Raw genomic sequence first — 24350 nt, forward strand, 5'->3', positions numbered from 1 at the left:
GTGTGTGTGTGTGTGTGTGTGTAGAGTATAACCATAGCTATGTGTTGTGTGTGTGTGTGTGTGTAGTGTGTGTGTGTGTGTAGAGTATAACCAGAGTCATTCACTCTGTTCGTCGGAAGACTATGAGAGTAGGCCGCAGACTTGTACATTCCAAAACATACTGTAAGCAGTGCTAGCCGTGTGTGTGTGAGAGAGAAGAGGAAGGGAGGGAGGGAGGGCCTTGTTTTTGGGCTGCTGTCTGGGAAGAAGAGAGACAGCTGGGAGGGGGAGGAGAGCAAGACAGGAAGAGGGGCAGAGAGGAGAGAGGGGGCAGGGGGGCACGGACGACAGGCAGAAAGAGTGAATGAGAGAGGGAGGAAGAGTGAGAGAGAAAGAGAGGAGAGAAGGGGCAGGGGAGCACGGACGACAGGCAGAAAGAGTGAATGAGAGAGGGAGGAAGAGTGAGAGAGAAAGAGAGGAGAGAAGGGGCAGGGGAGCACGGACGACAGGCAGAAAGAGTGAATGAGAGAGGGAGGAAGAGTGAGAGAGAAAGAGAGGAGAGCAGCTTTAAGAAGTTCCACCCGCTGAGTTGAAGTGGGAGACAGAAAGGCACACAAGGAAAGGAGTGGAAGAGGGCAGGCGACGTATAGCCTGGAGAAATCACAACGCACTCCCACACAACGGCCCCCCCTCTTCAGAACGCACTCCCACACCACAACGGCCCCCCCTCTTTGGGCCAGGGTGGGGCAGCCAACGAGAGACATGTACCTCTCGGCCAGTGAGGACTCTGACGGGGTGAGTTTGGAGACGCGGCCTCTTGTACCCACTACTCTCCCACATGCACCATTTCACTCTCTTGCTCACTCTCGTCTGAGTTTCACAGCACTGATTCTCTCTCTCTCTCTCTTGGTCTCTCTCTCTCTCCCCCTTGTCTCGTATCCCTGTTTCCCTCTCTTCCTCTCGGCTGCCGGAGGAATCGGCCCTTTTTCATCGAGCTCAGTTTGGAGAACACTGTTGGTGTGTGATGGTGTGTGTCCAGTGTGTGAAGAAAACTCAGGGTTGGTGGTCAGAGTTAGGGTTTGTCTTTGAACAAAGTGACGTTGTGTTGGTTGATTTGGTCACAGTTAAGGTTCGTATGTTTAACAAAGTGACGTTGTGTTGGTTGATTTGGTCACAGTTAAGGTTCGTATGTTTAACAAAGTGACGTTGTGTTGGTTGATTTGGTCACAGTTAAGGTTCGTATGTTTAACAAAGTGACGTGTTGGTTGATTTGTTGCTCGAGTTGCTTACTGTTGGGTTACTGTTGGGTTAGGGTTACTGTTGTGAGTGAAAAGTAACAGAAGCTTGTGTGGCCAGTTTGGAATGTGTTGCATAAGAACCAGAGACCCAAACACACGCTCCACACACACACACACATTAATACTGAGCACTCAGAAGACACACAATCCTTTTCAAACACTTTAACAAACTTTCATCCCTAAGGGTTCACCCATTACCTCTAAGGGGTTGAATTTCCCCTTGGGGGTTGAATTTCCCCTTGAATTTCCCCTGGGGATCAATAAAGTATCTATCTATCTATCTACTTCATGAAAACATGTCCAGTGGATTACGCTTATCCAACGCTCCATACGCTTATCCAACCCCCATATGCTTATCCAACGCGTATCCAACCCTTCAAATGCTTATCCGACACATATCCAACCTTCCATCTATAATTCTGAATGGTCTAAAAATGCTTCCAAAAAATCAGCACCTGAGTTGTTCCATTGGTGATGTCCGAGTTATGGTTAACGTCAGAGTTAGGGTTAGGGTCAGAGTTAGGGTTTGGGTTAGGGTTAAGTCTCTGCTGCAAGTTGCCAAGCATTTGTGTTATGTTGTAACAGTTTCAAACAGCCTGAGTGTTTGAAAACATCTAAATAAGTGTTAAACATGTTTCAATGATTCATCAGTTATAAGTGTAGAACTACAGTTGATTTGGGATTCAAAAAAGTAGAAAATAGACATAACACACAAGAATCAGCACATCATGAGAATTTACTACAATATCTAGATAGATAGATAGATACTTTATTGATCCCCAAGGGGAAATTCAATATCTAGCTGTTTTTTGTATAGAATATTGCCATTAGTCACAAAAATGATATTCTGAATGATGTCTAAGCCTTTTTACACCTTTGTTTAAGGCTTAACCCTCATACTGGACATCGCAGTACAGGCTCTAACCCTCAGGCAGCGTATAAAATTAACTTTTAAGGTGTGAATACTTACCGGCCAAAATATATTTTTACCGGCCACAAATTTTTTATAATAGTAAAATGGTATGACATTCTGTTAATTGTCCATCAATTAGTTAATTGTAAGTAGGGACCTATATTAATGACTGTTTTCTGAGGCTGTTAGAAGAAATGTTATTTATTTTCAATCTCATCATACTGTATACAGTACACGTTACACCAGCATGCATTGCACACAGCATCGGTCATTCCTGTGAGACCTTGCACAGTTGGTGTCGAAGATATTGATTCGGCTGACACAGTAGCAATCGTAACCGCGTTGGCATCTTTCGTGGTCTTTGATCGTCTCTACTTTCATATTAGTGTTGCCGATAACAAATGAACATGTACGATGTGTTGAGTATTTGTCACAAATGCTGCAAGTCATTGACTTTTGTCACACTGTTGTATATTAGCCACTCTCTCCTCACCCCTGTTTCTGAAAAGCGCCATCTTTCACTGCATTTTCTTTTTGTATGATTCTCAGTTGTATGATTATTTTCGGCATTTCTTTTGACTGGCTGTTTTACACCGGCAATATGTCGCCACATACTTGTTAACATTGCTCCGATGATCTCTGACCGTCTCTGACTATGGAGTTACATTTGTTCCACTTTTATGAGCGAGATGTAGCACAATTTGAGCGCAAAAGCGCATTTGAGCGCTGACTGACAAAACCAAACAAACGCACTTACATTTTTCGAATGTTGTTGAGTGACGTGGACAACCAGGGACAAATTCGAAAAATAAAACGCGAATCACACCAGCTGTCGTAATGTGTTTTACACCAGTAGAAGGCTAGTCTTGTGTGTACAGTACTAATAATTTATTGTTGAAGCAAGGAAGAGGCGTATTTTATCAGCCGGCCAATGGCGAGTAAGCCTATTTTTTTATCCGCCAAATCATATTTTTACCCGCATTTGGCGAGTGGCCGGTGCTAGTTTTAAACCCTGCCCTCAGGTATACTGGATATTGCAGTAAATACTCTAAACCTCAGGGGAAGTGGACAGTGACCTCACATGACCTTTCACCTTCCACATTGGTAGCAATGTTTTCCACTCCTCCCTAAATTAAAAATAAAACAAAATCAACTCAGAAGGTCTTGGTACATTTCAGAACAACAAATAAGGTCATACTCCACTAGACATGAGATTGATGCCTTTTCCCAAATCGATAATCAGAAAATGTTCCTGATGATTGTTAATAACTATCTGCACTTTTAATTAGACAAAACAGGCTGCTGCCTTCAGGCTTCTCAACATGCCCTCCATCATCTTTTCAGACCTACAGCCCAGAGACACCAAATCACGGCCAGAGCGCTGGCATCTTTCTGTGAGGTCCAGCAGATGGCCAAATTGTGTTGTTCCCGCACCAGTTTAAAGGGACACAATGTTTCCTAATATGTCACACTCTGCGGTCTAGTAGGGAGTTTCCTAATACGTCACACTCTGCTGTCCAGTAGGGATTCAAGAACAAGGGTCCATTGAGGCCATAGTGCTCTGATCGTGACACCCCAAAGTGTCCCCAGGCCTGAAAAACTGAGCTGTAAACACTCGTTGCTTAGTCTGAGCAGTACCAGTGTGGGGTACTAAGAACAGAAACAGCTCTCTATCCAAGAGCATCTTAGTCTGAGCAGTACCAGTGTGTGGTACTAAGAACAGGAACAGCTGTCTATCCAAGAGCATCTTAGTCTGAGCAGTACCAGTGTGTGGTACTAAGAACAGGAACAGCTGTCTATCCAAGAGCATCTTAGTCTGAGCAGTACCAGTGTGTGGTACTAAGAACAGGAACAGCTCTCTATCCAAGAGCATCTTAGTCTGAGCAGTACCGGTGTGTGGTACTAAAACAGGAACAGCTGTCTATCCAAACAGAGCATCTTAGTCTGAGCAGCACCAGTGTGTGGTACTAAGAACAGGAACAGCTGTCATCCAAGAAGCATCTTAGTCTGAGCAGTCCAGGAACAGCTCTCTATCCAAGAGCATCTTAGTCTTGGCCCGCAACACTGCCAGACCGACATCCACCTACAGTACGGGAGAGAGTGAAAGAGAGTTTGTGGGAGAGAGAGTATATGAGAGAGAGTATATGAGAGAGAGAGAGAGAGAGTATATGAGAGAGAGAGATATGAGAGAGATATGAGAGAGATATGGGAGAGAGAGAGAGTATATGAGAGAGTATATGGGAGAGAGAGAGTATATGAGAGAATATGAGAGAGAGTATATGGAGAGAGAGAGAGAGAGTATATGGGAGAGAGAGTATATGAGAGAGAGAGTATATGAGAGAGAGTATATGGGAGAGAGAGTATATGAGAGAGAGAGTATATGAGAGAGTATATGGGAGATGAGAGTATATGGGGAGAGAGAGAGTATATGAGAGAGTATATGGGAGGAGTATGGGAGAGAGAGAGAGAGTATATGAGAGAGTATATGGGAGAGAGAGAGTATATGAGGAGAGATATGAGAGAGAGAGAGAGAGAGTATGAGAGAGTATATGGGAGAGAGAGAGTATATGAGGGAGAAGTATATATGAGAGAGTATATGAGAGAGAATATGGGAGAGAGAGAGTATATGAGGGAGAGAGAGTATATGAGAGAGAGAGTATATGTATGGGAGAGTATATGAGAGAGAGTATATGAGAGAGTATATGGGAGAGAGAGAGTATATGAGGGAGAGAGAGTATATGAGAGAGTATATGGGAGAGTATATGAGGGAGAGAGAGTATATGAGAGAGTATATGAGAGAGTATATGAGAGAGAGAGAGTATATGAAGTAGAGAGAGTATATGGGAGAGTGAGAGAGTATATGAGAGAGAGAGAGAGTGAAAGAGAGTGGGCATATGCGAGAGAGAGAGCGCATATGAGAGAGAGAGAGAGAGCACATGTGAGAGGGAAGAGGGTTTGGAGATTACAGCAGGAAGGTGCAGTGAATGATGGGGATTACAGCAGGAAGGTGCAGTTAATGATGGGGATTACAGCAGGAAGGTGCAGCAGGAAGGTGCAGTGAATGATGCAGGCAGCTCTTAGGTGAGGATGGAGTGGGATAGAAAGATGCCCAGGTGGGCTAGATGAGTGTGTGTGTGTGTGTGCGGACCAGAGGGTGGGCTAGAGGAGTGTGTGTGTGTGTGTGGACCAGAGGGTGGGCTAGAGGAGTGTGTGTGTTGACCAGAGGGTGGGCTAGAGGAGTGTGTGTGTGTGTGTGTGTTGACCAGAGGGTGGGCTAGAGGAGTGTGTGTGTGTGTGTGTGTGTGTGTTGACCAGAGGGTGGGCTAGGAGTGTGTGTGTGTGTGTGTGTGCTGTGGACCAGGGTGGAGCTAGAAAGGAGCGATGTGTGTGTGCGGACCAGAGGGTGGGCTAGAGGAGTGTGTGTGTGTGTGTGTGCGGACCAGAGGGTGGGCTAGAGAGTGTGTGTGTGTGTGTGGACCAGAGGGTGGGCTAGAGAGTGTGTGTGTGTGTGTGTGGACCAGAGGGTGGGCTAGAGGAGTGTGTGTGTGTGTGTGTGCGGACCAGAGGGTGGGCTAGAGGAGTGAGTGTGTGTGTGTGTGCGGACCAGAGGGTGGGCTAGAGGAGTGTGTGTGTGCGGACCAGAGGGTGGGCTAGAGGAGTGTGTGTGTGTTGACCAGAGGGTGGGCTAGAGGAGTGTGTGTGTGTGTGTGTTGACCAGAGGGTGGGCTAGAGGAGTGTGTGTGGACCAGAGGGTTGGCTAGAGGAGTGTGTGTGTGTGTGTGTGTGTTGACCAGAGGGTGGGCTAGAGAAGTGTGTGTGTGTGTGTGTGTGTGGGACCAGAGGGTGGGCTAGAGGAGTGTGTGTGTGTTGACCAGAGGGTGGGCTAGAAGTGTGTGTGTGTGTGTTGGACAGAGGGTTGGCTAGAGGAGTGTGTGTGTGTGTGTGTTGACCAGAGGGTGGGCTAGAAGTGTGTGTGTGTGTGTGTGTGTGTGGGACCAGAGAGGGTGGGCTAGAGGAGTGTGTGTGTGTGTGCGGACCAGAGGGTGGGCTAGAGGAGTGTGTGCGGACCAGAGGGTGGGCTAGAGGAGTGTGTGTGTGTGTGTGTTGACCAGAGGGTGGGCTAGGGGAGTGTGTGTGTGTGTGTGTTGACCAGAGGGTGGGCTAGAAGTGTGTGCGTGTGTGTGTGTGTGTGTGTGCGGACCAGAGGGTGGGCTAGAGGAGTGTGTGTGTGTGTGTGTGCGGACAGAGGGTGCAGGCTAGAAGTGTGTGTGTATGTGTTGACCAGAGAGGGCAGGCTGAGGGGAGTGTGTGTGTGTGTGTGCGGACCAGAGGGTGGGCTAGAGGTGTGTGGTACGGACCAGAGGGTAGGCTAGAGGTGTGTGTCGTGTGTTGACCAGAGGGTGGGCTAGGGTGTGTGTGTGTGTGTGTGTGTTGACCAGAGGGTGGGCTAGAGGAGTGTGTGTGTGTGTGTGTTGACCAGAGGGTGGGCTAGGAGGTGTGTGTGTGTGCGGACCAGAGGGTGGGCTAGAGGAGTGTGTGTGCGTGTGTGTGTGTGTGTGTGTTTTGGGGACAGAGGGTGGGCTAGAGTGTGTGTGTGTGTGTGTGTGTGTGTGTTGACCAGAGGGTGGGCTAGAGAGTGTGTGTGTGTGTGTGTGTGTGTGTGTTGACCAGAGGGTGGGCTAGAGGAGTGTGTGTGTGTGTGTGTTGACCAGAGGGTGGGCTAGAGGAGTGTGTGTGCGTGTGTGTGTGTTGACCAGAGGGTGGGCTAGAGGAGTGTGTGTGTGTGTTGACCAGAGGGTGGGCTAGAGGAGTGTGTGTGTGTGTGTGTGTTGTGTTGACCAGAGGGTGGGCTAGAGTGTGTGTGTGTGTGTTGACCAGACGGTGGGCTAGAGTGTGTGTGTGTGTGTGTGTGTGTGTTTGCGGACCAGAGGGTGGGCTAGAGTGTGTGTGTGTGTGTGTTTGCGGACCAGAGGGTGGGCTAGAAGTGTGTGTGTGTGTGTGTGTGTGTGTTGACCAGAGGGTGGGCTAGAGGGTGTGTGTGTGTGTGTGTGTTGACCAGAGGGTGGGCTAGAGGAGTGTGTGTGTGTGTGTGTGTGTTGACCAGAGGGTGGGCTAGGAGTGTGTGTGTGTGTGTGTGTGTTGACCAGAGGGTGGGCTAGAGGGTGTGTGTGTGTGTGTGTGTTGACCAGAGGGTGGGCTAGAGGAGTGTGTGCGTGTATGTGTTGACCAGAGGGTGGGCTAGAGGAGTGTGTGTGTGTGTTGACCAGAGGGTGGGCTAGAGGTGTGTGTGTGTGTGTGTTGACCAGACGGTGGGCTAGAGTGTGTGTGTGTGTGTGTGTGTTTGCGGACCAGAGGGTGGGCTAGAGTGTGTGTGTGTGTGTGTGTGTGTGTGTTTTTGCGGACCAGAGGGTGGGCTAGAGGGGTGTGTGTGTGTGTGTGTGTTGACCAGAGGGTGGGCTAGAGGAGTGTGTGTGTGTGTCTGTGTGTGTGTGTTGACCAGAGGTGGGCTAGAAGTGTGTGTGTGTGTGTGTGTGTGTTGACCAGAGGGTGGGCTAGTGTGTGTGTGTGTGTGTGTGTGCTGACCAGAGGGTGGGCTAGAGGAGTGTGTGTGTGTGTGTGTGTTGACCAGAGGGTGGGCTAGAAAGTGTGTGTGTGTGTGTGTGTGCGGACCAGAGGTGGGCTAGAAGGTGTGTATGTGGTGTGCGGACCAAGAGAGGGTGGGCTAGAGGGAGTGTGTGTGTGTGTGTGTGTGTGTGTGTGCGGACCAGAGGGTGGGCTAGAGGAGTGTGTGTGTGTGTGTGTGCGGACCAGAGGGTGGGCTAGAGGAGTGTGTGTGTGTGTGTGTGGGACAGAGGGTGGGCTAGAGGAGTGTGTGTGTGTGTGTGTGTGTGGACAGAGAATTGGGCTAGAAGGAGTGTGTGTGTGTGTGCGGACCAGAGGGTGGGCTAGAGGAGTGTGTGTGTGTGTGTGTGTGTGTGTGTGTGTGTGTGTGTGTGTGTGTTGACCAGAGGGTGGGCTAGAGGAGTGTGTGTGTGTGTGTGTGCGGACAGAGGGTTGGGCTAGAGGGGTGTGTGTGTGTGTGTGTGTGCGGACCAGAGGGTGGGCTAGAGGAGTGTGTGTGTGTGTGTGCTTGGACCAGAGAATTGGGCCCCTAGAAAGGAGTGTGTGTGTGTGTGTGTGTGTGTGCGGACCAGAGGGTGGGCTAGAGGGAGTGTGTGTGTGTGTGTCTGTTGGACCAGAGGGGTGGGCTAGGAGTGTGTGTGTGTTGACCAGAGGGTGGGCTAGAGGAGTGTGTGTGTGTGTTTTGTGTTGACCAGAGGGTGGGCTAGAGTGTGTGTGTGTGTGTGGGACCCAGAGGAGGAGGGGGAATGAAGAGAGAGACGTGAGTAGGGGAGGAGGAGAGAGATGCAAGTGGAGGATGTGGGCTGTGTGAGTGGAGGGGAGGGGAGACGTGGTGCTGCTGGGGAGATGGGTTGGAGGCTCCTGTGTTGCTGTTGCGTTAGCATCTGAGACTGATGCTGGGGAGATGGGCTGGAGGCTCCTGTGTTGCTGTTGCGTTAGCATCTGAGACTGATGCTACACGGCTGTGGGGATGGGGAACAGGGTATGGCGTGGGGGTAGCTCACAGGAGACAAGAGCTCGCTGTGATCTAGACAGGAGAGCTAGGACTGCTGATCAGCAACACACACATAGGACTGCTGATCACCACACACACACACACACCAGCAAAAGCAGCTGCTTTCATGGATTTGTGGTCCAGCGCAGCCACGACGGCTCCTCACCGACTGCTGCAGCAGGAAGGAGGTCGCTGATGAGTCTTCAGAATCAAAGCTACGTGGAGTCAGCATGCGTGCACACACACCTGCAGAGGAGAGGCTCATCGCTGCTGACCCATGCAGTCCCCCTCAGAGAGAAGCATGTGACCTCTGGACATCACATGCCCGATAAGAACACTCTGAGCTCAACAGAAAGCTCCCGGCTGATACTTATTATTACATTACATTTAGCAGACACTTCTTGACCAAACTTATATCCCTGGATGGTGATCCACTGGGGTGATACTCGTGCCCTTGGATGGTGTTCCACTGACTCTGGAGCCTGAAAAATAGCTTTCAAATGTGCAGTGTTATGTTTCACCAGTGGTGCTAGCAATAACATGCATCTGTGCTAGTTGTAGCATTAGCAATAACATCAGTCTCATGGCTAACTAAAGAGCTTGTAGCAGCATCATTGCTAACAGTAAAGGTAGTATGTCTGCCTGATCTGGCAGAAGTGTTAGTAGTAGCATTAGTGGCAGGGATGTTGCTAGCTTAACTATTATGTTAATTGCAATGCTAACAGTAGCAGCATTGTAAGCAGTAGTGATTGGACATCTGCAGATTGTGGTGCCTATAGCTTTTCTTTTCAGGTTTGAAGATGCTGATAGCACCACAACACTGCAGAGATCTCTGTGCCATTAGATGTGTTAATGGTTTGGTTAAGAGAGGCCATCAGTAGCTTAAAATGAATCAGGTGCCTTTGGGGCCGCAGCTGTTGCTTCCCTGTTGCATGAATGTTAGTTGACACCCAATCAAATTAGTGCAAACTGTAGCCAAGTCAGTACTAGCACCCAGTACAATTATCCTTGATCCAGGGTTAGCTTGTGCATTAGGGTTAGCTTGGCTAAACTTAGCTGTGCATTAGGGTTAGCTTGTGCATTAGTGTTAGCTTGGCTATGCTTAGCTGTGCATTAGGGTTAGCTTGGCTATGCTTAGCTGTGCATTAGGGTTAGCTTGGCTATGCTTAGCTGTGGGTTAAGGTTAAGGTTATCTTGGTTGGGCTCAGCGATGATATTCTTGACATCTGTATAGTAATGATAGTGTGGTTGCAGGTCAAGTTGCAGCATTAATGCTGGTTTGGTCAGCTGTGACTTCACTGATCAGGTGTGATCTGATTGGCTGATGAAGGCTTCCTGGATCAGACTGCTGAAAAGAGCAAAGGGGGGGCAACTGAAGAACTCTGACATATGTGTAAGGCCCTGTAATGTGTGTGTGTGTGTGTGTGTAAGGCCCTGTAATGTATGTGTGTGTGTAAAGGCCCTGTAATGTATGTGTGTGTGTGTGTGTGTAAAAGGCCCTGTAATGTGTGTGTGTGTGTGTGTGTAAGGCCCTGTAATGTATGTGTGTGTGTGTGTGTGTGTATGTGTGTGTGTGTGTAAGGCCCTGTAATGTGTGTGTGTGTGTGTGTGTAAGGCCCTGTAATGTATGTGTGTGTGTGTAGGCCCTGTGTATGTGTGTGTGTGTGTGTGTGGAAGCCCTGCCATATATGTGTGGTTATAAATCAAATGTATTAATACAACTACCGTAATAATAATGTGCATTAAAGGCCCCTACAATATTAATATTATGTGTGTTCTATATAGACCTATAATAATAGCTATTATTATTATTATTATTAATATTAAATGACTACAATATATATTCTATTAATAATAATATGAACCTATATTAATGTGTGTGTGTGTGTGTAAGGCCCTGTAATGTATGTGTGTGTGTAAGGCCCTGTAATGTATGTGTGTGTGTGTAAGGCCCTGTAATGTGTGTGTGTGTAAGGCCCTGTAATGTGTGTGTGTGTGTGTGTGTGTGTGTGCAAATTCCCTGGTCCTATGTGTGTGTGTGCAAATTCCCTGGTCCTATGTGTGTGTGTGCAAATTCCCTGGTCCTATGTGTGTGTGTGCAAATTCCCTGGTCCTATGTGTGTGTGTGCAAATTCCCTGGTCCTATGTGTGTGGCAGAGGGAAAGACACGGTTACAGGGAGTGCATGAGTTAGACGTCTAGTACATAATGAAATGTGTGTGTGTGTGTGTGTGTGTATTAGGCCCCTGCAATGTGTGTGTATGTGTGTGTGTGTAAGGCCCTGTAATGTGTGTGTGTGTGTGTGTGTGTGTGTAAGGCCCTGTAATGTATGTGTGTGTGTAAGGCCCTGTAATGTGTGTGTGTGTGTAAGGCCCTGTAATGTATGTGTGTGTGTGTGTAAGGCCCTGTAATGTGTGTGTGTGTGTGTAAGGCCCTGTAATGTATGTGTGTGTGTGTGTGTGTTCATGTGTGTGCTTTGAAATGTAGCATATTTCCCTTGTTGACAAAAGGAGTGTGTATAAACATCTATGCAAATTCCCTGGTCCTATGTGTGTGTGTGCCAATTCCCTGGTCCTATGTGTGTGTGTGCAAATTCCCTGTGTGTGTGTGCAATTCTTGATCTATGTGTGTGTGCAAATTCCCTGGTCCTATGTGTGTGTGTGCAAATTCCCTGGTCCTATGTGTGTGTGTGTGTGCAAATTCCCTGGTCCTATGTGTGTGTGTGCAAATTCCCTGGTCCTATGTGTGTGTGTGCAAATTCCCTGGTCCTATGTGTGTGTGTGCAAATTCCCTGGTCCTATGTGTGTGTGGCAGAGAGAAAGACACGGTTACAGGGAGTCTGTGGAGTTGAACTGATCTGGCACGCACTGCTAATGAATAATGGAAATGTGTGTGTGTGTGTGTGTGTGTGTAAGGCCCTGTAATCTATGTGGCTCTAGCACGCACTGCTGATGAATAATGTATAGATGTGTTGCCAGGGAAGCGAATAGTGCATGTGCACGTTACATGCGCTTGAGTGGCGGATGCTGTAATGTTTGCGTCTGTGTGTGTGGTATTGAAAATGCACAATTGTACATTTCAATTCTCTTAAACATACAGAGGGCAATGTACTTTGTGTTGGACAAAACATGTCTAAACATGTCATGTAATCTAACCTATAAATGCGGCTCCCCTTGTTGAGAGAGGCTTTACCTGCGTCCACCTGTGTCCAGTGAGGACCTGTAGAAGCACACCTGTGTCTGTCGGGCTCATCGTTCTGACATCCCATTATTCCGACGACTCAGTAGACTGATTGTTCCGACATTCTAGTCCAACAGCCTGGTGTTCAACAGCTTACAAAAACCAATCACCTTCAGTGTCCGGTCAACCCGTGCTGCAATCTTTCACCCACAGCTGTCTCAATTCATTTCATTCATTTAGGACATATCCAATAATTTGGTTCTCTGGTTATAGTTGGACTGACCCCTGCACTACTGACCCCACACTACTGCACTACTGACCCCTGCACTATGATGTCCAGAGCTCACTGGGCTTTGTGTTGTTGGAGTCTTGGGCTGTCTGACCAGACCAGCGCAGATCTGTTGGATTATTGAGTTGCTGGAACAATGGCACTGGATATGTTGTGTTTTATCTGATGTGTGTGTGGTGTGGTGTGGTGTTTGTGTGTGTATGTGTGGTGTGTGTGTTGTGTGTGTGTGTGTGGTGTGTGCGTGTGGTGTGTGTGCGTGTGTGTGTGTGTGGTGTGTATGTGTGTGGTGTGTGTGTGGTGTGGTGTGTGTGCGAGCGTGTGTGTGTATGTGTGGTGTGTGTGTGGTGTGTGTGCGTATGTGTGGTGTGTGTGTGGTGTGTGTGTGTGTGTGTATGTGTGGTGTGTGTGCGTGCGTGCGTGTGGTGTGTGTGTGGTGCGTGTGTGTGTGTTCCAGGGCTCAGCAGACTCATACACCAGCCGTCCATCTGACTCGGACGTGTCTGTAGAAGATGATAAAGAAGCCGAGAGACAAGCGCAGACGCAGCTAGACAATGCTAAGGTAACACACACACACACACACACACACACACACACACACACACACACACACACAGAGACAAGCACAGACGCAGCTAGACAATGCTAAGGTAACACACACACACACACACACACACACAGAGACAAGCGCAGACGCAGCTAGACAATGCTAAGGTAACACACACACACACACACAGAGACAAGCACAGACGCAGCTAGACAATGCTAAGGTACACACACACACACACACACACACACACACACACACAGAGACAAGCGCAGACGCAGCTAGACAATGCTAAGGTAACACACACACACACACACACACACAAGCACAGACGCGCAGACGCAGCTAGACAATGCTAAGGTAACACACACACACACACACACACACACACACACACACACACACAGACAAGCTAGACAATGCTAAGGTAACACACACACACAACACACACACACACACACACACACACACACACACAGAGACAAGCGCAGACGCAGCTAGACAATGCTAAGGTAAACACACACACACAACACAGAGACAATAACAGACGAGCTAGACTTACATGGTAAACACAGACAACAGAGACAAGCGACAAGGAACAATGCTAAGGTAACACACACACACACACACACACACACAGACAAGCGCAGAACAGAAGACAATGCTAAGGTAACACACACACACACACACACACACACACACACACAGAGACAAGGAGGCAGACAATGGAAACACACACACAACACACACACACACACACACACCAAATGAGGGACGATGGGGCACACACACAAAGACGGGTGACAGGCAGGTAACACAAACACACATGTATGGGAACAGGCAGCTAGACAAACACAAGGACAATACACAAAATGTGCAGCTAGACAATCAAAAAACACACACACACACACACAGAGACAAGCACAGACACAGCTAGACAATGACCCAGCTGGCCAATGCTGGGTAACACACACACACACACACACACACACACAGTGCAGCAATTTTGAAGGTGCATTTCTCACACCCACACACAAACCAAGCTAGATAGATAGATACAGTAAATATATAGAGATAGAAGGTTTGGCTTTGTGGAACTATAGGCTACATGGTCCCTCGCTTTAGATTGGGGGCTGCAAAATGTACTAAAAATAGGTAAGAGGTCTTATAAAGTATTAGTTATCCACCTCTTTGTCTTATACACCATTAACAAGCTGTTTGTTAACACTTACAAGCTGCATGTTAACTGTTAACAAATATTCTTGCAAGTAACTTAAAGGCTGTTTGTTAACACTTACAGTGGGCAGTGCTTCGGACTTCCCAGCTTCCCTCACGGTCCCAGACGGGATCACGGACTTTAATTTGTATTTTCCAGTGACTCTGCAACCTGCAACAACCGCAGAGGTCTCAAGTGAGCAGGGTGTTTCGTAAAAGAAATGGAGCTGGAAACCATACACAGACTTCACTACAGACTTTAGCAGACTGGTTTAGAAATAATTTAATAGCCAAAATATGCCTGCCCCGCCCCTAATAAAGAAATATTTGGTTAACGGCGAAAGTGAATCCGCTTGCATGTCAGAGAAGAAGCATGGGACAAATTAAACATTCTGGTTTTCTCCGAAAAGCAATCGATGATAGACAGACATCATTTGGACAAAATATAGAGCATATTAACCTCCGTTGCTCAGCCAAATGCCTTCCTGTTAGGCCCTGTTATCACAGAGTTACAGGCGATTTTTGATGGTCACTTAAAAGTTTACTTCATTAAGCGTTTATTTTTGATTATTAAAGAGTGTTTTTCATTTAAAGGCTTGACTTTGTGCTTATTCAGAAGAGCATTTAGTGCTCTCCCCGATCCCAGACGTTCACATTGCATGTTTGTTTGTAATGGATGCAGAGGCAGGAGATATTTTGAAAGTGAGGGGACCAAATTATGAACACAAACCCATAGTGAGATCAGATTTCCAGATATCGGATCGCCACCTCTGGCCCACTTTAGAGACCATCATATTTTAAACTTGCCAAAATATTAAGATAATACCATTGATTGTTTTCTAAATATTTTTTTGATAAAATGGTCAAAACTGTGAGATGAGCACAACGCCAGATCTGTCCTCAGACCAGCTTCTTGCTATGTGCAATTCTATGAGATTTATTTTTTCACACTACTTGGGCCAATGGTAGAATTCTCTAAAAGCAACATGATGTTGATATTTTATGAAGCCATGAATGAATCATCATGCCTATGATCCAAACATAGACTACATGATCAAATAGCCTAGTTAGGCCTACAGTACCTAAATTGTCTGGTATAAAACCAAATCAACTCTCCACTATGTGTCTGCAGTTAATATTTATGCAATGTTAGAACATGTTGGCTTAACAAGTTACCAGTCCAGAACACACAGAAAATTTGCAACAGAAAGTTGCCTTTATAATCAACTACTATTTGTTCCAACAGCATTTAAACAAAGCATTTATAAAATTGAAAAAAAAAAAAAAAAAAAAAATATATATATATATATATATAAATAAATAAAAGAAGTAAAATAAAATACTGTTACTGTAGTAATGTACCACATTATCCCAAGCTTCAAAGAGCTCCCCATGTCTGTGACAGGCAGGCGTGACACCGCTAAATTCTCAGCTTGTTTATACCCCACACTGAACGCTAAGAATGGCCCATCACTCTGGGGTGTAGTAGCCTACTCTCTGGGATTTATGCACCAAGGTAACTGAAGTATCCAATTTGTGTCTTGAAATTATGTTTGAAATAAATGTCTTAGAACAAAAACTTTGGGTAGGCCTATAGACTTGTATTTTATAGTTAGGCTAGTGAAAACAAGTTGATCAGTTGGCTAGTTGAGTTTGTTATCAATAAACATAACAGCTAATGTCATGTTGAGCAGGAGATAGGCTACCATAAATCCTCAAATTATGCCCGGGATTGATTCTATTTATAGCCGGACAAATAAAGGCAGGTTCCCATATTTGCCTATACCATACCAACAATTGCCATCAGTCCACCAGCACTAGAAGACATTGCTTCGATTTAAGTCAATGAAATAACACCTCTTCTTAATATTTTATTATATTATTGGTTGGATTAATAAAGTCGTTTTCCTACCATGGGTCTCCAACACACGTTCCTAAGCTCATTGTCTTGCCGCCCCTTTCGAGCTAATTGCCAGGCTGAAGCCTACTACATTTAAACACAATCGTTGCGTGTCTCAAGGCATTCCAGCCTACGAATTTAATAAAAAGTAGCCTACTAAATCATGCATAATTAAAACAATAACTCAATTTAGGCTACTTGGCTAATAAAAAAAGGTTTCTATTACAGCACAACCCTATTCAATGAATGGCTGCCTTGTCTAAGAATAAACAGCGGTGGAAATCCCGACACTTTTTCAACTGCATGAAACATAACAGTGAACCATCAAATATCTCCCAGAGTTCAGTGCCCATCAGTCCCAACATTTAGCAATATAATCAAACAGTCCAAAAGTAAATTAGATCCCAAACCAAACCGAAAATGTTATGCTTTTGATAGCCTACAGTATGCCGCTCCAAACGAAATGCATCTCTAATGATGGTTGTTGGTAGACAAACTGGCTTCAGATATCCAACAGAGTGAATATGATGAATATGAGATTGTGCAGTCTTACAGTACTGTAGATGGCCGTGGTTAGTGATGTGATGCTGTTAATGGGGAGTTTTACATAGTTAGCGCAAACCCTATAGGTTATTATTTATTTAGCGTACCTATAAGGCTTTCCTTATCAAAAGTGAGGGGGACGACAGCCGTCTCTTCAGCGCTGCGGGGGACATATCCCCCACGTCCCCCGTGCCCTCTGCGCCCCTGAATGGATGCAACCGCGAGATACGCTTGTCATAGGCGCCGATACCGTGGGTGCTCCGTCTCTCGGGCACCCACTGAAAACATCGAGCACTCACGTGTGCCAGCTCACATATGTTGCTGTCAATTCCCTACTCCATATACTAACCACCAATGAGAGCGAGGAAAATTCCTGACACTTCCCACCTGAAGAATTAACGCAAGGCTTTGTCGGGTCTTCAGCCCCGAATGTTTAAAAAGTATATAGCCCTGAATATCATTTTAAAAGTAGTCTGACAAAGCTTATCGTTTTGTGACAGCTAAACACTGGTACCTCATAGAACGTCTATAACATAGCCTAGGTCTATGATCATAAAGTACGCCCTTTTACCTGCCAAGGAAATTACTGCATTCTGCTAGTCGCGGTATACATCCATACCAACAACAACAGCTTAAAAGAACGGCTCTTAGTGAACTGTACCAGGCTGTCAGTGAACAACAGGCGCACACCCAGACGGTTTCACCATCTTCACTGGAGATTTTAACCATGCTGATCTCAAAACTGTACTTCCAAGCTACACCAGCATGTTGATTTTCCAACAAGAGGAGATAACATCCTGGACCTGGTCTACACTACACACAAAGGAGCATACAAAGCCACCCCCTCCCCCACATTGGACTTTCAGACCATATCACTGTTATGCTAATGCCCGCGATACAGACAAAGGGTAAAAGCGAACAAACCGTTAAGTAAGCAGGTAAAAGTGTGGCCTGAGGGAGCCTCCGATGCTCTTCAAGACTGCTTTGACACAACAGACTGGGAAATGTTTAAGCAGGCAGCCACTTACAACAACCGACAGACATAGAGGAGTATACAGACACTGTAACCTCTTACATCACCAAGTGCATCGATGATGTGACCCACACAAAAGACACATCATCACTCGGGCTAACTGGAAGCCATGGCTGACAGGGGATGTCCTCAGGCTGCTGAGGGCCAGAGACAAAACCTACAGAGCTGGGATGAAGCTGGCATGAAAACAGCGAGAGCCAACCTGTCCCGTGGCATCAAGGAAGCAAAAAGGAATACACTCACAAGATAACCACCCACTTCAAAGACAGCAGGAACTCACAAAGCCTATGGCGGGGCATTCCAGGCCCTCACGATCGGGACTACAAGCCCGCCCACAGAGCTGTGAGAGCAACATCCCTCTGCTCAACAACCTGAACCGCTTCTTTGCTCGCTTTGAAGCACAAAACAGCACCTGCCCACAGAAGACCCATCCCCCTCTACATGAGCAGCCCCTGTGCCTCTCTGCCGACAGCGAAGAGGACACTTGCTGCTATCAACACCAGTAAGGCAACAGGTCCAGACAACATCCCAGGTCGTGCGCTGAAGGACTGCGCCCAGGGGAGCTTAAGGATGTCTTCACAGACATCTTTAACACTTCCCTGAAGCAAGCCATGCGTCCCATCATGTTTCAAAGCTGCCACCATCATACCTGTGCCGAAGAAAACTGCTCCATCCTGCTTCAATGACTACCGCCCTGTGGCACTGACACCCATCATCATGAAGTGCTTTGAGCGGCTTGTCATGTCACATATCAAAGCCATTCTCCCCCCACCCTGGACCCCTTCCAGTTTGCATACCGAGCCAAGCGGTCTACAGAGGATGCAATCTGCTCTGCCCTCCACCCAGCCCTCACCCACCTGGAAAAAAGAGACTCATATGTGAGATTGCTGTTTATAGACTTCAGTTCTGCATTCAACACCATAATACCACAACAACTCATCTGCAAACTTGACAAACTGGGACTCAGTACCTACCTCTGCAACTGGCTACTGGACTTCCTCTGTCAGAGGCCCCAAGTAGTAACGTGTTGGCAACAATACCTCAAGCAGCATCACACTGAGCACAGGGGCCCCCCAAGGCTGCGTGCTCAGTCCGCTGCTCTTCACCCTGCTGGCCACGATGACTGCACTGCAACCTACAGCAACAATCACATAGTGAAATTTGCTGACGACACAACTCTGGTGGGTCTCATCACCAAGGGCGGCGAGACTCAATACAGGTTGGAGGTCGACCATCTGACCACGTGGTGCAGGGACAACAACCTCCTGCTGAGCGTCCAGCAAGACCAAAGAGATTGTTGTTGACTTCCGGAGAGGTCACACCCAACACCTGCCACTGACCATCGGCGGTGCTGTGGTGGAGAGAGTGAGCAGCACCAAATTCCTGGGGTGCGATCAGTGAAGACCTCTCCTGGACCACCAACACTGCATCACTGGCTTAAGAGAGCTCAGCGCCTGTACTTCCTAAGGAAACTCAGGCGAGCAAGTGCTCCACCAGCCATCATGACCACATTCTACCGAGGCACCATTGAGAGCATCCTCTCCAGCTGTATCGCTGTGTGGGGCGGAAGCTGCACTGAATACAACAGGAAAGCCCTGCAGCGCATAGTAAACACAGCTGGAAGGGATCATTGGTGCTTCACTCCCTCCCTGAAGGACATTTACACCACCCACCTCACCCATAAGGCGACCAAAATTGTGAGTGATGCAAGTCACCCCGCTCACAATCTGTTTGATCTACTGCCCTCTGGGAAGAGGTACAGAAGCCTCTGCGCCTCCACTACCAGACTCACCAACAGCTTCATACACCAAGCTGTAAGGATGCTGAACTCTCTCCCTCCTCTCCCCCCCTCCACCCTCAGCTACATAACATCCTGGACATTGGACCCACAATGGCCGCCTGCACTACTCCACTTGCACACTTGAACACTTGCACACTTGTACACTTTACAACTTGGTGTTGTTGTCCTGAAACACAACACTTCTGCTGCTCTTACATAACTTGCACCACTATGCCACTTTCTTTATTACTTAGGTCAAACAGAACTACCCAAGTCTTTTATTGGCCTGACTTTGCACTAGTATTTTATTGACTGTCTATGCACAATTTCAACCAAATTTTGCTGCTCTTATTTTTTCATTATTATATGTGCCCTCTTATTTACTTATTTACTTACTTTTGTGTTTACTTGAATGTTATGTTTGTCTGTGGACTTAAATTGGTTAAATATGTCTTTGTCTTCACCGTGGGATAGTGAGAAGCGTAATTTCGATCTCTTTGTATGTCTGGAACATGTGAAGAAATTGACAATAAAGCTGACTTTGACTTTGACTTTGAGGTGGTCTAACTCACAAAAGTAAAGCAGATAGAAAGAACTCACGAAATCTAGCCTACAACACGAGACAGCTTCATGCGCGGGAGAGAGGGATGCGCGACAGGTGCTTTTTATGATTGTTGGCTTCTGATGGTATCTTGCTAATTCACTGAACTGCATTGGGTGACACAAATGGTATTGCCTTTATCTTAAACTCCTTGTCTGAGCTGACTACCAGGCCTATGGTTTTAAAAGTCAGATGATCCCTGACAAAGACATTCGAAAATTAATTTTCATTTTCAAATTAATGTTTATTGACTTGAAAAATACACTAATTTTTGCAAACTCCCTTCATTCAACCCTTGAAGACATCAGGTCTGGTGCGCCATGTAGATGGATCGTTTCATTACCATTTAATTTCTCAGAATTTAGGTCTACTAGGCCTACAATAATGTCATCACCAAATACATCTTTTATTTTTAGTTGATCAACCACAAAGAGTAGACTAGGCCTACTGTGCACAGTGCACTGACGACTGTAGCAGCCCAAGGTAACCAGTTGTTGTAGATGAGAGGCAACCCCTTGTTTCAGATAGCCTGGACAACATGTTACCTAGGTGTTGCCTACGTTATTAATTAATGGTAGCCTACAATAGTTAATTGATTCGCGTAACATACTGTATTAGTTGGCTCAAAGAGTAGGGAACCAGGATGGAGAGAGTCACGCGTGTGTTGCTTTAGCGGGATCGAATCCAGGTTAATGCTAGTTTTCAAAACATATATTTTTTTACATGTCTTTTGTCCGAGTGGCTGTAATGTAGCCGAGCGCTCATGGCGTATGAAAAGAGACTTCAAACCGCCTAAAACAACTTGTTTGTGAATGTCTGAAAACTGCTGCAGCGCATGCACGAGCAAGAAAACCAGTAGGTGGAGAAACCAGAAGGCACACAACACCGGACTGATTTTAAGGCTATTTCGCATAGGCTACTCAATGGTGCTATTTCACACGCATTATAGCGACCACCGGGGTTAGGTGGAAGGTGTTAATAGACGATTGGCGTAGCCTACAGTGGACTAGGGCTGTCAAAATTGCTCAAAATGACGCTCAATATCCCTCTAAAATAAACACATGTATTCGAATATATTGGAATATCTAGGCTATATTAGATAGATAGATAGATGATAGATAGATACTTTATTGATCCTCAAGGGGAAATTCAAGGGTCTCAGTAGCATACAGACATAACACACAACATGCACTTACAACAGAAATGGTAAACATTAGTATAGTATAAACATATAACTAAACTCCACTGTACAATAAAGACAGTAGAAGATAAGATAAGAAACTAACAAAACTAAATACTAAATACACTATATAAGTTAAATTAAGAAAGTCCAATGTGCTTGAGGGTGACCAAGCATAAGACGCTTGTAGTGACAGGGCCAGGACTGGTGAGGTGCCAAAGGGAGTGAGTGTCATGGTGAAGGTGCAAACAGCAGTCCAACCATAGTCCTTAGTTGTGTGTGCCTGGCAAGGTGCTCAAGAGAGTGGGTGTCATGGTAAAGGTGCAAAAAGTAGTCCAACATTAGTCCAACAGTGCAACAGTAAGGTCTAGAGACCAGCATAAATAATATAAACAAATAGGAGAGTAAAGTGTAATGTAGACAAGGTAAAATAAAAAACTATTTCAGTGCAAGAACAGGTTGAGTTAACAGTGTAGCAGTAAAACAGTAGTGAAAACATTAGGCTGTGTACAATAGTAAAACAGTAGTAAAACAGTAGTAGCAGTCAGTCAGTACTCAAAAAAAAACATGGACATGGAGAGGGTGGAGAGGCAGACAGACTAAGCAGAGAAGTCTATCTCTCCTCTTCCCTTTAGTGAGGCATTGAACAGTTCAGTGGCCCTAGGAACAAATGACTTCCTCAGCCTTTCAGTTGTGCATGGCAGTGAGCGAAGTCTCCAGCTGATCAAGCTCTTTTGGTTTTTGATAGTGCTGTAGAGCGGATGACATTCATTGTCCAAGATGTTGATCAGTTTGTTTAGGGTCCTCTTGTCAGATATTGAAGTGATGCACTCCAGTTCAGCTCCCACTACAGAGCCAGCCTTCCTTACCAGCCTGTCAAGTCGCCCAACATCCTTCTTCTTTGTGCTTCCTCCCCAGCATACCACTGCATAGAAGAGGGCGCTGGCCACAACAGACTGATAGAACATCCTGAGGAGCTTGCTGCACATTGAAGGACCGCAGCCTCCTCAGGAAGTACAGCCTGCTCTGTCCTTTCTTGTAGAGTGCATCAGTGTTGGCTGACCAGTCCAGTTTATTGTCCAGGTGGAGACCCAGATACTTGTAGGTGCTTACCACCTCCACATTGACCCCATCAATGGAGACTGGTAGCAGAGTGGGCTTAGACCTCATGGAAATCCACCACCATCTCCTTGGTCTTTGAAGTGTTAAGTTGAAGGTGATTGAGTTTGCACCACTGCACAAAGTCCTCCACCAGGCTCCTGTACTCCTCCTCTTGCTCGTCCCTGATACACCCCACAATTGCAGTATCATCAGAAAACTTCTGCATGTGGCATGACTCGGTGTTGTAGCGAAGTCAGATGTGTACAGGGTGAACAGGACTGGAGAGAGCACAGTTCCCTGTGGCCCGGGTGCTCCTGATCACAGTGTCAGAGAGGCAGTTCTTCAGTCTGACGAACTGTGGTCGCCGGGTCAGGTAATCTGTAATCCAGGTTACCAGGTGAGCGTCCCACACCCATCTGCAAGAGCTTGTCTCCCAGTCTGAGGGGTTGGATGGTGTTAAAAGCACTTGAGAAATCAAAGAACATGATTCTCACAGCACTTTTCCCCTTGTCTAGGTGAGAATGTGTCCTGTGTAGAAGATAAGTGATGGCATCGTCCACGCCCACTTTCTCCTGGTATGCAATCTGTAAAGGGTCTAGTGCATGGCGTACCTGGGGTCTGAGCATACCTAAGACCAGCCGCTCCATTGTTTTCATCACATGTGATGTTAGAGCGACAGGCCTGAAGTCATTAAGCTCACTGGGGTGTGGTTTCTTGGGAACGGGGGTGAGACATGATGTCTTCCAGTGTTGGAACTTGTCCGAGACATAGACTCCAGTTGAAGATGTGCTTCAGTGGCTCCCCCAGTTCAGCAGCACAGGCCTTGAGCAGCCTTGGACACACAGTCTGTCAGGCCCGGCTGCCTTACGAGGATGGAGTTTCCTTAAGAGATAACTTACTTGGTCCGTTGAAATGATGGGGGGGATGAGGGGAGTGGAGGGTGAGGAGGAGGAGGGGTGCTTTTGTGAGGGTTGTCTTGTGGCTAGAGACTGATGGCCATTGGCTGAAGCCATTGTTGTCGCACTGCTCGTGGTCACCATGTGGGGGAGAGGTGCGATAGCCTGATCAGCAGTGATGATGGAGGGGGGGAAGGGAGGGGAGGGGGGCAGCATCTGAGGTCTGTGTGTCTGATGGCTGTTGACTGAGGTCGTTGTCACCTCTTTGTTCGTGGTAGCCATGTGGGGGAGGGGTGCAATATCCAGTGATGGTGGGGGTGAGTGTTGCACTGGTAATGAGGTGGGGTGGGGGCTGGGGGTGGGCAATCGAACCTGTTGTAATATTTGCGCATTATGTCAGTGAAGCGCATCATGTCATCTGTTTTTAACTTTTTGTATGGTTATTGCTTGACAGGGGGATCCCAAGCAGCTTTCAGCCATAAGGCATTTCCCAATTCACCCGACACTGATATTCAAAATGTTGAAACTATTTCTGCATAGCCTATAAGCAGTTTAATTAAATGTAATGTTAGTTGTAAACAAACGGGCTACTTGGTGAGGCTTGGCCTCACAGATGCGCTCATGCCTTAAACGGGCCTATTAACTGACCGCCCAATTCACATTCCCAAGGGTCTATGAATTGTTAATCCAACGAACGCAACTTTCCACCTCTGAGACAGCTTAAAAGAAGTCTAGAGGACTCCTAACTCACTAAGACCTACTTACTGTAGGCTACGCAAACCACAGGCCTTTTATTTGGGCAAGCCTGCATTCGAGGCAGGCCTTCTGTTGAAGAATTTTATATAAATCTTGCGCTAACAGTAATCCTCCTACCCCCGCTACCACAGCTGTGGATAGTGTGGCATGCTCACGCTTTATGTTTCTTTCTTGCAAACTAGGCCTATAGCCCAACCATCTACGTCTTCAAAAAATAACAACTTGCCGGTTACATGCTGCTATTCCGACATGCCGCTACTTCAAAGTCAGCTTTATTGTCAATTTCTTCACATGTTCCAGACATACAAAGAGATCGAAATTACGTTTCTCACTATCCCACGGTGAAGACAAGACATATTTTACCAATTTTAAGTCCACAGACAAACATAACATTCAAGTAAACAAAAAAGTAAGTAAATAAGAGGGCACATATAATAATGAAAAAAAGCAGCAAAATTTTGTTGAAATTGTGCATAGACAGTCAATAAAAAATAGTGCAAAGTCAGGCCAATAAGAGGCTTTGGGTA

The 24350-nt window shown here is 46.6% G+C and overlaps 1 protein-coding gene across 1 annotated transcript in view; it reads left to right on the forward strand.

The window, feature by feature from the left end:
* The first annotated feature begins 362 nt into the window (after nt 1-362).
* Nucleotides 363-24350, forward strand: part of LOC125309637 (voltage-dependent L-type calcium channel subunit beta-2-like) — an 81259-nt gene continuing 57271 nt past the window's right edge. Inside the window, 2 exon segments of the mRNA XM_048266695.1 lie at nt 363-774; nt 12729-12833. Of these exon segments, the coding sequence (XP_048122652.1) occupies nt 742-774; nt 12729-12833 (138 nt within the window). The 5' untranslated portion in view covers nt 363-741.

The sequence above is a fragment of the Alosa alosa genome, chromosome 16 (assembly GCF_017589495.1).
Source record: "Alosa alosa isolate M-15738 ecotype Scorff River chromosome 16, AALO_Geno_1.1, whole genome shotgun sequence".
NCBI classification, from domain to species: Eukaryota; Metazoa; Chordata; class Actinopteri; order Clupeiformes; family Clupeidae; genus Alosa; species Alosa alosa.